Source organism: Catharus ustulatus, chromosome 6 (genome assembly GCF_009819885.2).
Source record: "Catharus ustulatus isolate bCatUst1 chromosome 6, bCatUst1.pri.v2, whole genome shotgun sequence".
Taxonomy (NCBI): domain Eukaryota; kingdom Metazoa; phylum Chordata; class Aves; order Passeriformes; family Turdidae; genus Catharus; species Catharus ustulatus.
In genome coordinates, this window is record NC_046226.1 from 33263503 (window position 1) to 33282296 (window position 18794).

Here is an 18794-nt window from a genome sequence, read left to right on the forward strand (position 1 = left end):
TAATCCTATCGTTCTATCATCCTTGCCCTCATTGTTGATCAAGCAAGAACTCAGAGCAAATAAGGAAAGCCAGTATACATTTATGACTTGGCGTTTCAGAACACCCACAAGAACATTATTCTTGATCGGGCTGTAAGAGTGGCAAGAAATGAGGCCAGGCAGTGGATCATAACCTGCTCAGCCTTCCTGAGACAGCCACCCATACACACAACCCAAGGCTGGATGCCAACCTGTCGTGCCAAGTGCTGCAGTGTGCCAGCAGCACAGGGAGCCAGGCTCTGTGATTGCCTGGGAACACTGTTCCTCAGGACTGCATTGTTCTGCTGCTCTGCTCTTCTCATTTGCAGAACTGCTGCCTTGGCTGGGTGAGTAGGGCAGAAACCAGTGAGGGAGAACCCTTGGCAGGATGCTCCACGTTGCCATGTTACAAATGTGGCACCTGCTGGGTTTTGTCTGAGCTGCAAGGAATTTGCATGGAGTGTTCGTATGGGGTGTCATTCTCCTACAAATGCCAGCATGGCTTGGTATGGTCCTGACAGCTGATTGATTGATTTGATTCATTGCCTGGATAAGCAAACATATGAGACATGACAGGCTGTATAGGCTTAAAAGATTTCTCCCATTTTGTTGCTTGCTGTAGGCTTAGAGTTAAATATAGTTAAAGATTTGGAATCAGCAAAGAGAGGGAACTAAAGTTAAGAATAAGGAGTCAAATACCAGTGTGACAAGATTATTTCCAGAATATACAAATTTTTCCCTCTTCAGGAGAAGAAAAAGATGTTCCTATTCACCTCAAATTAACAGGGACAGCAATAAAATGACAATATTGTGTGTTGCAAAGGTGTTTAGGAATAGAAGTGACTGTGAGTCCCTGAAAGATGAAGTAAATCAGCAGCAGTATAATGTCAAAAGTTATGTTTAGGTAGCAAAGACACAAACAGGAGAAATAATGTAGGCTATCTAATGCATCAGTAATTCTAATTTCATTGTAACTAAGGCATGAAATTTTGAGCATGGCTAAACAGAATGATAGGAGCAAACGAGTTTAAACACTTGGAGGACCATTCACAGGAGGGAACAGTGGTATACAGTTCTCTGGGCTCACATCAGATGAAGGTTGCATAGGGTTGGAAAGTGCTTCTATTACTGACTCACACCTGCTATTAAAGTGAGAAAATTTTAAACTAAAAAAAAAAAATTAATATACAATCCATGATTTGCCATGTAGAATTGTTGTTTAAATTATCTGATTGTAAAAGCATAGCAAGATTCCAGAAAAGGGAATGAACAGCAAACTTCGCCCTGTAATCAGGACCTGAAAGCAAGGGCCAGCAATCAAGACTTGGTAGTCTTGAATGTTGCAACTCTGTAAGTGAGCATACAGAAAGGTACACAAATGTAAAGTATACTCCTGGTATAATTTTTTAGCTTAGTTTTAGTCTCCCTATTTTTATTTTCAGTATTTCAGGTTTGGTGGAGCATATGTTTCAAGCGGTACATGAAGCATGACTTGTAGTACTCTGGAATAATTTGAGATTGTAATTTTAATAGTTAGTTGAATGAGTGAGTGATGAAAACACTTAGCATTTAAACTGATTTTCAGGTTTTTCACAGCTCACTGAGATAATTGGCTCAGTTCCAATTGTTTGCAGCTTTTTCTGGATCCTCCCAGCTGGAAGAGATGACACGAGGCTTTGGTTCCCATTTTCAAAGTTTATTCATAAGCATTAGGAACAGACATGTGGAAACAAATGAACCCTGAGATGAAGGATTAATGATGTCAGTTCTTGGAGCCAGTTGCATGAGAAGTGGTCAGCTCCAGAGCTCTTAAAATAGGCACTGTTTATAAGCACAATGTTAAACAAAACACTGGGAAAAAGTTCAACTCAAAGAAAAGGAAGGATTTAAGAGATTCAGGGTAAGGGATAAATCTCTGTTTCTTTTGGAGTTTTTTCGTGAACTGCAGGCCTTCTGGTGAGTTATCCTCTCCTCCCATGACACCTGAGTGGAACTTGTCCCACTGAGATCTTCAGCACTGCTAACGCTAGAGACAGCAGTGAACGAAACGTGAACGATTGAAAATCCTGGTTTTTAGAATCTGCACTTTCCTGTGTAGGATTTGATATCGGCAGTTTTTCATGGATGGCAGCTCAATGTTCTGGAAAGACCTATGGTATGTTTCCAGATAATTTTGTAGAAACAGTTTCCCACTGTTTGTGATAATTGTGGAGCCCTGGGAAGCCAGCAAAAATCTGAAACAGCATGACTTGTTCGGCTTTGTGTCAATGTGACTGTATTTCTTCCAGGAGCTTGAAGGTTCTTTGGATGCCTTTATGCTACTGCAAATCTGAGCTAATAAGCCCTGTCACAGCTCAGATGGCACCATGTGAAGTTAGCTTAGGTGTGTCTGGCCATTTCCTGACCAGGCTTATACAGTGGCATTAGACTACATATAGTCAGTGAATGTTGATCAGGTTTTCATATATGTGTTTTAGTGCTAGTCCTGCTGTGTCCAAGCTGGTGCTGGTGGTGCTGATTTGGTGTGTCTGCCTTATAGTCTAGATTTAACCAGGCTCTTCAATTCAAACTGCTCTTTTTTCAATCAGATGCTGCATCTGGGCAAGTAAGAGCTACCAGAAACTGTGTTGGGTTGAACCTGGTGAAAAGAACAGGCTCTGCTGATTGACATGTTCTGCATGCTCAGTAATAACTGTAGAGCTGTTTCCCTCCACTACCTGAGTTATTATTTTACTTTTGATTATGGAAAGTTGATTGTAAAAAGAAAACAATATGGAGGTAGATGCTTTTTAAACAGGCAGTAGGATTTATTGTAATGCACTTTGTTTTTCTTGATCACTTCTGCTCTTAGGCGTTAGTTGGTTTTTTGGTTTTTTTTTTTTTCTAGGTAGAGTTGAAAATTGCTCTTTAAAGTGTTTCTATTTTGAAATTGTTTTGTACTGCTGCTAGTTTTAAGGGGGCTTAAGAGTACTAGTACAAAAAAGCTATCTTAAGAAGTACTTATGCCTTGGACAAAGAGGAACTGTCCTATTTTTAAGGATTATTGCAAGAACTTTTTATAATACTGGTTTTTGCCACTTTCATGAAGAATTTTCCCATAAATTATCAAGAATTCACATTTAATGAATTGAAAATTCTAAACATATGGATATAATTTACTTCATAATGATATTTAGCGAAAACTAAAGTAAAACAGTTACACTGTCATCTAAACACTATTTATACTAAATATATTAGTAGTTTTGTAAAATTATTTTTTACTCTAATTTTACATTATTAAATTATACTGATTTGCTTAAATATTTAATCTTCTTGTGAAAGCTAATAGTTTAAAGATCCCTTTGCATGAATGGACATCCTTATATCCAGTAAGTAAATACCTACAACTGAATTTTAATGTTGACATCTTTTCATCATCTCTGCTAACAGTACAAAACTGTACATTTTATACCTCAGTATGGTGTTTGTAGGGCCTCAGTTCAGAGCTTTGCATATAGAGTTGTGCTAAATAAATGGTTATTGTGTAATTGCTTACAGGAGACTCTTCTGTCCCGGGTGATTCCTTCAGCAAGCAGACTGAAGGGGACAGATACAGACTAGGCCCAGGTGCTAATTTTATCTAAAAAATAAAAGAGATAGTGTCTTTTTCTTCAAGTCCTTGGCTGTAGTGGAGTTGTTTGTCTACAGTGCATGTTTAAGTTCTGGTTTATCTGCTAACTGGCATTATTCTGGCATTATTTTGCTATGATTACACCTTCAGGCTTTAAATCTTACAGCTGTATATGCTTTAACACCCTTCAGTCTGGAGTCACACTTAGTTGTCACTGGGATTTCTGCAGTTTTATTAGCTCACTAATGCAACTAGTGTTCTGCTTTCTCCTAAGTTCTCTGGATCTTGGCTTGCGTCACTCCCCTGCTCCAGTACTGTTGATGACCTTTAGCTGCTTTAACTTGAACTCAGAAGATGAACCCGAAATCCTGAGTAGGACAGGTGGCTTTGGGATCTGATCCTGAATCTCCTCTAGCTCCACATTTTGTCTGTGTGTTTCCCATGTGTCTTCCTGGAGGTCCTAGTCTTCCTTGGAAGTCCTGTAGTGCATGGTTGTACATCTGGATTTAGGGAAAGCATCTGCTCGAGCCATAAATACAATGACTAGGGAAATCATGGAATCACAAAGTAGTTTGATTTGGAAGGGACCTTAAAGATCATCTCATTCCAACCTCCTGGTCATGGGCACCTTCCACCAGACCAGGCTGCTCAGAGCTCCATCCAACCTGGCCTTGAACACTTCCAGGGATGGAGCATCCACAACTTCCCTGGGCTACTTGTTCCAGTGTCTCACCACTCTCACAGTGAAGAATGTCTTGTTATCCAATCTAAAACCTACTCTCAGTTCAAAGTCATCACTCCGTGGCCTATCACTACATGCTTGTAAAAATTCCCTCTCCCACTCTCTTTAGGTACTAGAAGGTGCTTATGTAAGGTTTCCCTCTCAGAACCTTCTGTTGCCCAGGCTGAACACTCCAGCTGGCCTGTCTTAGCCTGTCTTCACAGCATAGGTGTTCCATCCCTCTAACCAACTTGGTGGTCTTCCCCTGGACTCACTCCAGCAGGTTCCTGTCCTTCCTGTGCTGGGACCCCAGAGCTGGATGCAGCCCTGCAGGTGGGTGTGGGAAGATCGGTTGTAAGCACAGTGCAGGATGCAGTGTTTCCCAATGAATTACCACTGTACTGATTACCAAGGAGTAGAAACAGCCTTGCCTGGCCAATGAAGTTGGGGGTTATAAAAGAGTGGGCTAGCTGGCCGTAAGTCACAGTTGGAGCTTGAGGCCCAGAGTGTGCTGCAGTTGGGATGGCGTTTTAGGCTGTGCTGTGAGCAGGAAGGGACGTGTGCTCGTGCAGGGGACAGACAAGGTAAGAAGATGCTGTGTGAGGGACAGACAGGGTTAGGTGGCTGGGTAAGGGACAGGTTGGGGTTAGCTGGTCATGCAGAAGGAAGGAAACTTGCAGAGAGGAGAGAAGGAGTCAGTGCTGTGTGGAGCTGTGTATGAGGGAAGGAGTTAGTGTTGTGTGAGTGAAGTCCACTGAGAGAATGCATGAAATGTTTTTAATGGAAGACTGGTGTTGGTGCCAGTCCAGTCCATCTCGACATAATTACTACAGGTGGAGTCCTGCAGAGCAGAGGGGCAGAATCCTCTCCCTGACCCTGCTGGCCACGCTGCTTTGGATGGAAGCCCAGGAAACAACTGGCTCTCCGGGCTGGGAGCGCACCATGGTGTGACACGGACAGCACACAATATGTGTCTCAAGAAGTGCAAAGTACTTTCTGGTTTTTCTGTCCTTTTTTTTACTATGTGTTTTTGAGGCTTCTTTTAACAGCATTTGACTTAAGGATGAAGAGTTACCTTATTTCTGATGTCAGGGGAGGGCTGTAGGAGACATGAGCAGAAAGAAGACAGGACACTGAGACCCTGGGGTCTGTACTATTGCCTGCCTATCAGCAGGTCTGTATGCATTTAGTTGTACAGCAGTGCAAAGAGGGGTGTTGTTCCAAGCCACAGTGTGAAGTTTCTTCAATCCTGTCATTATTGAATGATGCACGGCTGTGGTCACAGGTCCCTCATACTGAGCACTCGCTGGAGTGGTTCACATAAATGCAGTGTTTATAGATAGAATCATTAGAAAAGTGGAGTATAGTTCTTCATGGGATTCTTGTGGCTCTTAAGCTGTTGGACATGTGAAATGTGTTAGCATCTTGCATTGGCATACTTTGTCATATTTAAAAGTGCTTCTAGCTGAGGTTGATTGTATACTTGATCAGTGTACTCTGCAACAAAGGATCCATTTAAGATATTAAAATGGGCCTATATGAGATGCTGTAAATAGTTTCAAGTGTTGTTAACTGAGAAACTAAACAAGTTCTTTTCCTGAAATAATAAGACACAACAAAACTAAGTTTATAGAGAAGAATTTTATCTTTTTCGAGGTATAGAAAAAACTCAGATATCCTCTAAAAATTCAGAAAAGCTAAAAATCAATATCTTCTTGTGAAGACTGCCCTTTAGAGGAAAGATTCTTGACATCTGCTCTAAGTACAACTCTTCTAACTTGTGATAGAACTAAAAATTTCAGAGAAGTCTAAAATGAGATATTACTCTTCAAATGTGCTTAGCTTTTAGTTGTTGTTTTAACTCTTCCCTTCTCTTGGATGTGCTTGCCTTCTATACTTTCCCTTCCCATCCTGGAATTTTTTATGGTTTTATAGTGAAAGGAGGAATAACACAAACTTCTTACTGGAAATACGTGTTGGGAGAAAACCCAACCCACACAAAACACAAACTAATTAATCTCCAATAACAAGAGCCCAAAGAAAAAATCCATCAAGTGCTTAGTATTCCTAGCTTCAGGGAACTTAATTGTTCTTTTATTGGGTACAAACAATTAGAGGTATTGCTAATGCTGCATCTCCAAAGAGTTGAATGTCTTCAATGGTTTGATGTTTTTCTTCTGGAGTTCACCTGATCACTGCAGTGATCACACTGACAGTGGGAAGGAGTTGAAACTCAAGCTTGTTAAATATTAGATTAAAACCCAGTGCAGAATTTGTAGCCTAAGGCAGCACAAATATTGTAAAATTTAAATGATAAATCGTTTGAGAGAGGCATAACCCACTAGACTAATGGATACACAGAAAAAAATGCCTCATTTAATTGCTGTTAGAAAATGGGAGAAACCCTGGGGAGGTTTAGAAGTTCATAGCCTTCAGAGGAACTCTAACATAGATTTTACAGTATTAGCTACTGTGGTGCAGAAAGCTTTGGGTCTTCAAGAACAATTTCTATGTCATTTAATCTACCCTTAAATCTGTTGAGAATGAGTCTGTATGCTTTCCTTGCCTTCACTGTTCTTATAGAAGAATTATATGTGAGGGCTCACCTCTCTAACTCTTCAAAAATTTATGCTCTGTTTTTTTATGATTTCCTTACAGTTATATTTCTTCTGCAATACTGTTTTCCCTCTGATTTGTTTTGCTGTTGTATTTCCATAAACACATCAGCAACTACCATCTAATGCTTTTTTTTGCTAAGCTAATCAAGAAAGGTCTTTTCACTTCCCCTGGAATCTTACTTTTCTTTATCATTACAACAACCCTCCTTTACATCTGATTTACTAGTGATGTTACTGCTTCTCTGTTTTCTAGAAAAACAAAATTCATGGATCCACATGTCTGACTTGTATTTCTGGTTTATGATTATGCTGTTTTTCAGTAGGTCACTTGAACATTTCCCTTCTGTTGTTCCAGTGCCTTAGCTCCTTTTTTATAAATAGTAAGTCTTTGTCAATCTGTGAGGATACCATTCTGGATTTATATGGTGATAGCAAAAGGCATTTACATCACAAATTCTTAGGAAATCAGCCTGCCTTATTTCTGCTACTCACAGACAACATATTTTCTTGGCAATTATAAGCATTTGCAGTTCGCATGGTGATTTGTAGTTCTTTTTAATCTGCAAATACGTCAGAGATTTGTGTGCAGATATGCAAATGGTATAAGTGCTGCTCTGAAAATTAATTTGCTGTCTTCTTTGATAGATCTGGAGAAGGTGCTACAAAATTTCTGTAATGTGCCATCTGTTTTATGTATGTTTTCTGGTTGACACGCACTCACATGAAAAATGTGACAGTAGCAGAGAAAAATTATTTATCTCTGCAGCATTATTTATCTCTGGTGTTACTGTCCATAGAACCCATAAAATGCCTTAAAATCATTTTAATATTAAGAGAATCAATCTTCTGGCGTTTTCTCCTTCCTTTGCCTTCTATAAAGTATGCTGTATATGACATATATAGGACACATATAGGATGGGAATTCTATGTTTGCAGGAGAACAGACTTTTAAAGAGATGTTTTGTGGTCTGAAAAAAATTATGTTACCTTCCTATACCTTAAGACCTTAAGCTTCCCTAGCAGAGTTTATTCCTTGAAGTCCACAATATGTATAATAGGTAAAGAAGGTGCCTTGTGTGTAAGGTTGGGCCCATAAAACCAAGATAGTTCAATCATGAAATGTTTGAATGCAGTACATAGAACAGAACCACCTGGAACTGGAATGTGACTTCTGAATAATGCTTGCTGCAAACAAAACCAGACTGCAATACAACACTGTGCTAGACCAGTACTGTTCCCAAGAACATCCCAAGTGTACTAAATTTTTTTTTTATTTATTAACTGCTGAATGAATCTGTTATAAAACCTATTAAATACATAAATGAGCCTGTAAAAAGAGGGGTAAGGTAAAGTCTTGTCAGAAATACTGTGGGTAGATGAGGAGGTCCTATGAAAAAGACTAAACTTAGTAAACTTATGAGTTACTATTGCTAAAAGACAAAAATGTAAGAAACTGGTAATTTGTACTTTAGTGCATACTGTTCAAGGTTCTAGTAGTCCATGTATTTTCCGACTAATAGTGCATCAGTGACTGCCTTCATGAGTGTGGCATTTTTGTTGTCAAGAGATGATTTTTATCAACAGGTAGTCACAACTACTCTAAAAGCAGTTCTGGATTCTGGGAACCAAGAGGAAAATCTGGCAGGTAATAGTAGTTTTCTGGAATTGCATATTAAATATGGGGGAGGTAAACCTAATTGTTAATATTCTTTATCAAAGTATAGGTATTCATTTTTTGAGGACGGTTTTTGGATTTTTTCTAAATCACATAAATGTGAAAATCACTGTTATCAGCTGTAGACTTGGAAGTGATTTGATCTAAAGAAGGCTCTTCTTTACTTGGAGTACTCTGTGTGATGTAAGAGATTAGGTGACATTTTTAAAGAGCTACATGGTTTTCAAATTGTATGACATTTTAAAAATAAAATTAAAAGAAGGATATATTTCTCAATAGAAACATGACTTGCCTCTATTTGAAGAAGATATTAGTTTGCCTTCATAGTTAAAGAACTTTTCCTTTTGGAAATCAACAGGCTAATAATCTATTTCTCTTCAGTATGGTCTCATCTAAAACTCTGCTAAAGAAAGCAAAGGAAAAAAAATCACATGGACAAATTTAGAAGTTCACAAATGCCAAGTGGGAAGGCTTCACAACTGTTATAAATTGGATGTTTGCACATTAGAGTGTGAATGCTGATTTTAACCTTTCCATCAGGAATTTTGTATACTGTGTAATTGACAGGTGAGAACTATATTCCCAGGAGCTGGAAGTAGGATGAATGTTGGGAAAATTGGAGCGATTGCTAAATCCTGTTTGCTTTGGTACATGTAACAGCTCACTTGGAAGTCAAACTGTTCAATGCATGTTTAGAGGTTTTGCCTTAGTGTGATGTTTTTCAGACTATGTGTTTAGTTCAGTTGATGCCTGTGATATTTGTGCCAATATTTGGCGTGTTAAGAACATTTCTGGCACCTTACAGACTGTCGTTGTATGTGCAATGCTCCATGGAGCAAATGTTCTTTAGGGTGCTATTTGTGTTGTCATTTGCCATGTCTCTAAGGAAGTACCTGTGGGGGGTGTACCACAGACCAGAGGCTCAGCCACTTGATGTGTGTGTACAGAGGAACAGCTAACAGTTCTGTATCTCTCCAGAATCCATCCACTCAACAATGCCTGAAGTACTAGCTTTTGTAAAGTTTTGGAGGGTTAAAAAATAAAAACTTAATTTTGAAGCAAAAAAAATAAAACCCTGTATGGGGATTATGTTCATATAGATGTCCTATGCTAAAGTATCCCTTGGCTGTGCTTCAGAGAGAAGTTAGGTATGGCCTGTGTCTGTAGTAAAATTTGTGGCTGTGATGCAAAGTCTTCTATGTTTTCTTCCCTCAAACCTTAAAGCATCATTGATCACCCTGACATTTTGCCATACCATCACAGTTTCACTCTCTGGCTTAAAATAAATAGCTTTCATTTCAATTAGAGTATATGTTGTTTTTTAAGTATGTGCAGTGTTGATTTAAAGTTTTCTAAGCTGGGAGAAATGGAGTACCTGCTCTGCTTGATTGCTTCCACCTTGCATTTATTGCTGAACATTTGTTTTACTTATTTATGGTGAGAGTTTGCAAGGATGTGAAGGGGCATGGCTGTGCTTGTATGCAGACTAAGTGCTTATTCCAGCCTATTCAAATGAATTATTTCCACTCACTGGAAACTCTCCTGTTGCTATCCATACTAGCCATTTTATTAAGAGTTATAGTCAAATGTTACTATTAAGTAAACTATTGGAATTCTTGATTATTAAAATCAGGTTTGGAATTTTTTACGTTTATCTGAAGCATCTGTGTTTTCTAAATCTGGCTAGAACAGTATCCTAAGAAGAGACTTGCTCACCAGTTTGCTTTACATTGTTCTAACTCTCCTGCAATCCAAGAAGAAAACCAGGGAGACCAAGTTTATACATTTTTCAAAGTTTGTAGATATTTGATGTTGAGTTAGTCTTTTTAGCAAATGGTTTTATTGCTGAGATCTGCAAGTAGAGGGAAGGTTTGCAATTTTAGAATTCATTCATAGAGTGTTATAATATTGGATTTGTGTTGAAACAAGTAAAACAAAGGCTGTCTCTGGCAAATCTAGGCATTTATTTTAAACATTGGTTTGAAACGCATTTTGTGTTTTAAGCATCAGGAGTTACAGATGAATAATGGCCAGTTTTACTGATACAATAATTTTATGTTGTCATTTTTCATTTCCCCTTTAAAAAACTTGTGAGATAATGACACTAGTTCCCTCAATTATCACTGTGGTTGCTTTCCATGAGGAGATTGGAGGAGACACTAGCGAAATGCAGCATGTTTAGATTTAATATTTAATGCTTTAAAAATGTTTGATTTGTCAATAGTGAAAAAACAGTGTTGAACATAATTTGCATTCATGATGTATTGTGTTAGCATAGGAGGTGTGTTGATACATTGGTAGCGTAGGATTTATGACAAGGCTGTAGGTAAAATCTTCTGTTTGCTGTCTTGTTGCCAAACTTGACAAGAAGCAAATATAAACTATCAAATATCAATGTAGGTGGGAATTTTTTCTCCCATGAAATCTAGTATGTAGTCATTTGTGAATCTGCTGATCCTGGACTCACTCCTTTAACTGAAGAGTTGAGGTGCACTCAAGGCTCTTGGGTTCAGTGTGATAGATGGGGATGGAAGTGAAAAATTCCCGAAGGCTCAAGGGCTCAGTCAGAGCTTCCCTGGCAATGGGGGAAGTGCTTTGAACTCAGTACAGGTAACTCTGTTTGTTATAGAGGCAATGATTCAGCTGTCATGGGAGGAACAAGCTGAGAGTCTGGGCTTAGTTAGCACAGGCGGTTGTTGTTTAAAGTGAAGATCAGACACAAGAGGCCCCTTGTGAAAGACTGACAGCTTTCAGGGATTGTGTGCAACGAGCAATTGCTGGGTACTGTTTTCAGAGACAGGGCATAAGAATAAGGGTTACCAGTTGGTTATTACAGTGTTGAGGTGAATGTTTTCAACGCTTGACAAATACCTCTCTTACAGTCATAAACTGTCAGGCTTTATCTGAGTGCCAGGGCTAGTACCTGTTCCATCAGCTACACCAGCCTCTTCTGGGATGCTTTCTTCCAATACTTGTCCTTCCCAGCAGACTTAACAGGTTTCACACTTGTGAGATGCATTGCCAATGAGAAGTACTAGTAGAAACATTTTGCAGTTTTGTAGTATGTTAGGTAGGTCTGTCACTGTATGTGTTGTAATCTGTGAAAACAATATATTTTGGGAATGATTTGCATTTTCTTGATGCTGGTGATGCACACGAATACTTAGAGATGTAAATGAAGGAAAGCATTTTGCATTTAGAGAGAAAGAAGTAGGAACACTTGCTTTTGCAGATGATTTTAAACACAGCCCTGTTCACCAAATGTGAGGCTATATTCTGTGTTGAATGAGCAATAATGCATTTCTTCATAAACTTTCTGTCTCCCAGATTACCTTGCCCATTAAGGGAAATGTATCCTTACGCTGGTTTTTCCTTATCACAACCTTTGTATCCTTTAGAAAGTTTGCTGTAGTCAGAAATAACTAATTCCTTTAAACTGATGCTGCATTGTTCTAAAAGTGTTTGTACCGCTACTCTTTTTCCACCTCTCAAATTGACTGTGGTGTTATTTAAGAGAAACGAGATAGATTTTAGGATTGGGGTACATGTGCTGAGAGACTTAGCCAAGAGAACAAATTTGTGGTTTAAGGTTTAGGTCTCTTCTGGGTTTTTTTTTTCTTTTAATTAGTGAAGAAAATGAAAGCACACTAGTACTTTTAAACTTCTGTGACATTTACTGTAATTTCAGTTATTACAGTAACTAACTGCTTTACATGCACTTTATAAGTTATTTATAAGTTACTTGAATAAATTTTTGCTCTTAATTACTTGTTTTGGTTATTGCTCATATTAAACATTTTTTCTAACCCATGAATAACTATGAACTTAAATACATAGCAGCTCTCACTGTTTCTGATTAAGTAAAGTATATTGATCAGTGCCTGATAAGTTTATGGATAAGTGTATACCTGTGCATCCTCTGTTTGTGTTTGAGACTTCTTGTGCCTCCAGGTGGACAAGTATTGAGGGTACCACCTGAACTTTGTGCAATTTATTTCTGCATAAGTTGTGATACAGTGTTTTTCACTTTCCATTGAGTTGACTTATCTTTGAATTAGGTGGAACCACAATGAAAATCAGACTTTATATATGAATGTTCAAATTCCACCCAATGCCAAAAAAGTATTTTTAGTTAATCAAAAGAACTGTGTTCCATTCTTAAATTTCCACCTCTTTTTTTTCCTATTTTAGTTTGTTTGTTTTATTTTGTTTTGTTTTAATTTTATTTCTATTTTTTTTAGTGAGTGACAGTTGCTTCAGGAACCTTGCCGAGGATCGTAGTGGGATAAACCTTAAAGATCTGGTCCAAGACCCTTCTTTGTGAGTATCTGGCTCTTATTGCTAAGCAAAGAAAATCTTCTTCCTGATATCCTTGTGAGTAGTTTTGTAATTATATAACGAAGTAGTATGATGAAGTACACATAATGCTTTAGTGGCTTATGCTTGCCAAGTTGTTAGTCTTTAATATAAGAAGGTATTATTGAAACTACCTTGTTTTTAATGCAATTCTGTTCATGAAGTAACATCCAGACAGCACATACAGTAAAGGGTGCAAAGTTGTCAGAGGTAACAGATTGTGCATGCTGGTATTTTTATAGAGGACTTGTATGCACATTGTTGCCCCTCTTTTTTTGAGGAGGAATTACATAAAAATTAGAATCTTACTGGATTATTATGTTACTTTAACATCTAGAATCTGTTTACTTTGTGTCTGATTTCGTACAGCTGATATCTGTTTCTTCCTCTAGTACCTGTTTTCATTTAAAAATATGTGTACGTGGTCTAAATTTTGCTTCATCACAAGACTACTGGTCTTTACCTCAGTATTGTATCTTTCTTTAAAATAAAATTCAATCTCTTGAGCTCTGAGCCAGACTTGAAATTGTCTCAGACCTTCTTTGTCATTCAGTTTTTTTGTTAGTGTTTTTTTTTGTTCATGGGGTTTTTTTCTCGTCTGTTAACTTTAGTACCAGCTGAAAATGTTCTTGCTAGTGTGTGAGTGTATTTCTTGTTATGAGGGAAGGGGAAAAGAAAAGAATTCATATCTTTTTAACATGAATGACAGTACATTCTACAGTGAGCTCTAATGTGATGGTCCTTGATACTGAAAGAGCAGATTTTTCAATATTGTTGAAAGGTAGTGAAAAATAAGGTATATTTGGCATCTTATTTCAGTTATGGGGATTTATAATAATTAAAGAGATGCAGAGTTTATTTTGTCATGTTGCTAGAGGTAAATATACATGCATTCTTGGGAAATTTTGGCATAGGGTATGTAATTGATGATTTATACATCTGAAATTATAGTTACAAGGGGCAAGTATAATTGTTGCTTGATATGTACAGAGTGAATGCAATTGATACATTTTTAATGTTCAAGTGTTGAAGTCAAGGTTATTTTAAAGATCTTAATTTTCAAAATGTTTCTGTGGAGTGGTAATTTTTGAGTATTTTTGATTGGTTCATTGGCTTTGTTGTTTATTTTTTGTTTGTTTGCTTTAGAATTGTGTGTGGGTTTTAGAACTGCAGGTAGGCTTACATGCATGCTACACATTGTTTTGGGTTTGCACTTTTAGAGTTTACTTTCAGAAGACTGAATTGCCTTTGTTGTAGAATAATAATTTTCTGTATTTTTTACCAGAAGTGATGGAATCTTTCATTTTCTTCCTTGACTGTAACTCACATGAAGACTATTGTAATAAATTATTGTAATGTTCAAAATAAATTAAGTGTATTTCTGCTTCTTATAGCATAAGAAGCATAAGTGACTGCAATGTAGCCATTTTTGTCACTTTGAAAGACTGAATAATGTCTCAATATGTGTTAGGTTCCAAGGACTGCTTATGGTACTTTGCTATATGACAAATTACAGTACAAGAAGTGTCCTCCTTCCTGCTGAATGGTAGGAATGTATAGACTTGGGTTTGTCTTTCCAAATTGGTATTTTTGCTGTCTTATGACTGAGCACCTATTAAGAGTTCTTGCAAAATGTGTAATAGCGTGAATGAGTCTCCAACATGAAGAAACCATCTAAGGTAACATTGTTCAACACAGCCTTTTGTAAGTGACTCTTGAAGTCCCGAGGGATGTGAATTCTTTGTTATACGAAGGACAGCATTGGGATGAAGCATTACAGTGCCAGACAAAGATGTTTTAATCTTTTTTTTGGAATAAAGAATAAAGTTTAATTAAAATCTTATCCCTATTTGGGTATGATTGATGCCTGTAATAATACCTGGAATTGTAAAATAACATTTGATTAATCCTCTTACCAGTTTAATATTTACACTTTAGGATTTCTTTAGTGCTCATTTGTGCTGACTATAGATGTACTGCCTCTTTTTCTTTGTCATCTGAGATGCAAACACTAGATTTACGTAAAAAATTCTCATGCTTTCTCTGCAAATGGCTCTGTTCCTCTTTGTTTGCCACTCTTGGCCCTGCAACAGACAACTTCTCTTTTGTTATTGCAGAAGGCCTTTTTTTTTGGACAGCTGAAACTGTGTCTTTACAGAGTTTCATTTCAATGTAAACTAGACAGTGTTGTTATTTTTTTCATTAATGTTTGATTTATATCAAGTATGCCTAATTGTCAAAGTAGCCTTTTTTTCCCCAGGTAATTTCCCAGCTGGAGCAGGACTGTAAACTTAATCTGCTTTCAGTTCTCTCAGCAATGCTAATAAAAGCTCTGCTGCTCAAATCAGTAGTTTGATCACCTATACTGGTATGTGATTAACTTACAATTTACTGTGTGTCAATAAAAATGAGAATTCTGCTAAAGGAAAAACCCCAAAACACAAAGCATATCAAATAAATGTAAAGTGAGGAGTTACAGGTTGTGGGAGAAGGAAGCATGCAACAACTTGGAAATTAAATTTCATTTAGTGGTTAATTAGAGAAAAATTTAATTTCTGCAAAACGTTGATCATAGTTCAGTTGTAAAGGTGGTTTGAGAGTTAAGTGCTGTTTTTTATTTGATGCAGATAATCATAGAATTGTTTGGATTGGAAAGGTCTTTTACAGGTCACCTCCTGCAGTGAGCAGGGATGTCTTCAACTAGATTGGGTTCCCTGGAGCTCAAGGATATGTCTGCTATATATAGTGTCCTGTTTTGGACACAGAGGTCCAGAGGTGTGTAGAAGAAAAGAAAGAGAAGACAGAAAATGCAATGCATGGCAGGTTAATTAATTGAGGAAACAGTGTCAAGAGCAGAAGTATGAGTGTTCTACCATATATAAAAGATTATTAAAGGGTTTATATTGTTTGCCTGGTGAGAAAGAATTAGTTCAATTTATAGTATGCAACATTGACTGGATAGTTTGAAAAAATTCTAAATGTCATTTGGTGAAGAAACTGGAAGCTGTATCTAAGAATGTCAGGGTGTGTTCTGCAGATTATAATCTCATTTGATCCTGTCTAAGTGTAGAGAGCTGGAAGGGCAAACCCTTTTTTTTATTTCTTCTCTTTCTTTTTCCTTTTCTTCTATGAAAATGTATGCATTCTGGTTTGTCTTCTGTGTAATTAATATGACCAAAAACCACATGGAACTTATTTTGATTCCTATAAAGGTAGCATAATATGGCTATGAATATTCAACTCCCATGATTTGGTTTAGATGATGCCCTGTCTACCACTCCAGTAACTCATGAAAGATATTTAAAATGTTTGATTTTACAGAGGAGATTATGCTCAGTGAGAAGACTATAGATATTTTTCTATCCATTTTCCTAAGCAGCAGAGCTGTGGAGAGCAATTGGAGGAACTAGGCTGCTGGTTTTTTGATGATGGTTCTGACTTTATTCAGCTGAAGTAAAATGCAGTGAAACAGCACAAGTTGCTAGCAAATTCCTGCTTTTGTGGGGAGACCTTTGAGGCTCTCTAGCAAGGCAAAAGGCTGGTGCTCAAGGGAAGTTAAACATATTGATCAGTTCATTTGACCCCTTGTTCATGAGCAGACTGATTGGTCTGCATTTCTCTGTTTTCCTGTCCTTTTCCACCGTCAATAGCCAGTCTGTGCTCAGGAGAGAAGTGAGTTAGATACAATTCAATATGTCTAGCACCTGAAACTTCTCCTGGGAATTTTACTACTGCTTTGCTTTTCTTTTCTCACTAGAAGTTACTTAAGTACATCTGAAGAGTGAACCTTCAGATCATTAGAATGTTAGGTATACGTCCACCTACTTCAAGCAGAAGTTCTGTGTATAGACATTGCAAAGTTTTAGTTCTTAGCATCGCTTTATAAGATGTTCATTTCAGCTCTAGCCTGTATATAGACATAAAGTTCATTAAATACTTTCCTAAACAGAAAAGAGGATGCTTTCAATCTTTCTGTGCAATTCAGTAGCTGCAGCTGCAGATAATCACTGATACATTTGTTTTGGCAACATCTTCAGAGCTTCTTTGAGATGAACAATATCCAAGAGATTCGGAATAACTTCTTTCTAGGCAAAATCACATCACATCTAAGCTGTTTCATGTCTCCTTCAGGCTGATTATGAGTGTAGATAAATCTAAAATGTAAGAACAGGTAACTTTTGAGAAGAAATTAGAACTTGTTTTAAATACTATGTACTACCGGGAAGAAAATGTTATTTACCCTTCACATAATCACATTAGAAAGGCAACCAAAATGGTAATAGCCCTATGTTAGAGACTTGTGGATTAAATCTGAGTTCCATTTGTCCTTGACAGAAGATAGAAACCTCACATAAGTTCATCATTATCCCTGATTGTATTTTACAGCCTTAGAAGGAGGTAATTCTTCTGGGAAGCTCTTGTGAGATCCTTAGAATTTGTCACTAAAAACTAAAGATGATAAAGGAATTCTTGAAGAGCTCTATTTTTTTTTTAATCTTACTGAATACCTAAGATGTATACTCTAGGATGAAACATACCTGGGTGGATGAAGGAGCAGCAGTGGATATTGTCTGCTTTGAATTCAGCAAGGCTTTTGACACTGTCTCTCACAGCATCCTCATAGGCAAAGTTAGGAAATGTGGGTTGGATGAGTGGACAGAGAGGTGGATTGAGCACTGTCTGAACAGCAGATGCCAGAGGGTTATAATCAGTGGCACAGGGTCTAGCTGAAGGCTGTCACTGGTGGTGTCTTCTAAGGTTCAGTGCCCATAATTCTTTACCTTAATTCATTGATTTCTTGGATGAAGGGCAGGTGCTTCCTCAGCAAGTTCACTGATGGCACAAATCTGGGAGGAGGGGCTGATACCCCAGAGGGCTGTGCAGCCCTGCAGAAGGACCTCAGCAGGCTGGAGAGATGGGCAGAGAACTGTCTGAGATTCAACAGAGGCAAGTGCAGGGTCCTGCCCCTGGGCAGGAATAACCCCATGGACCAGCACAGCCTGGGGCTGACCTGCTGGGAAGCAGCTCTGTGGAGAAGGACCTGGGGGTGCTGGTGGACAGCAAACTGTCCCTGAGCCAGCAGTGTGTCCTGGTGGGCAAGAAGGACATTGGGATCCTGGGCTGCATTAGGAGGAGCACAGCCAGCAAGTCAAGGGAGGTCCTGCCTCTCTACTGAACCCTGGAATGCTGTGTCCAATTCTGGATGCAAACCCATGCAATGTGTTCTTAAGATAACTCACTGTAGTTCCTTCCAGCCTTACCCATTCTGTAATTAAAGACTTGATAAATGCACTGTTAACTCTGTGGATGTAAAACTTTCATTTCCATCATCACATGGAGAAATCTGTCTAGTAGTTTTTGAGGAAAACTGTAAGTATTGTAGTTTATACTTTCTGGATTTTTCTTATCATTTGAAAACCAGTGGCGTATTCTGTCTTGCTGAAGTTTCCAAACTCAGTGTTGTGAGAATACCAGTTCACACCCTCTCCCCTTGGTGCAACCTTTCTAGGTTTTCAATGCCTGTTTCTTTTATTTAACTGCTGGTCTCATGCTGTATGGAGAGGAAATGTTTATTTGGTCATTCTATCCACAGTTACCTTCTAGTGAGAGGTCATGCGTAGTTGTTTGTCTATTATTTGACTGTATTAGCCTGTTTTCCCTAATAGGCTTACAAAAATACTACTCTGCTCCTCTTGCCTCCTGAGCTTATTTATAAGCATTGAGTGATTGTATCAGGTTATCTTTATTAGGATGACTGGAGAGCTGTCTGTGGTGGCCCAGACTATTCTATTATGC

The 18794-nt window shown here is 38.0% G+C and overlaps 1 protein-coding gene across 23 annotated transcripts in view; it reads left to right on the top strand.

Moving 5' to 3' along the window:
• The window catches only part of GPHN (gephyrin), a 276586-nt gene that overhangs the window by 72940 nt on the left and 184852 nt on the right, over positions 1 to 18794 (top strand). For all 23 annotated transcript variants that reach the window (XM_033063946.1, XM_033063950.1, XM_033063948.1 and 20 more), the window contains exon 2: positions 12884 to 12962. In XM_033063946.1, coding sequence (XP_032919837.1) covers positions 12884 to 12962 — 79 coding nt within the window. The remainder of the gene's footprint in view (positions 1 to 12883; positions 12963 to 18794) is intronic.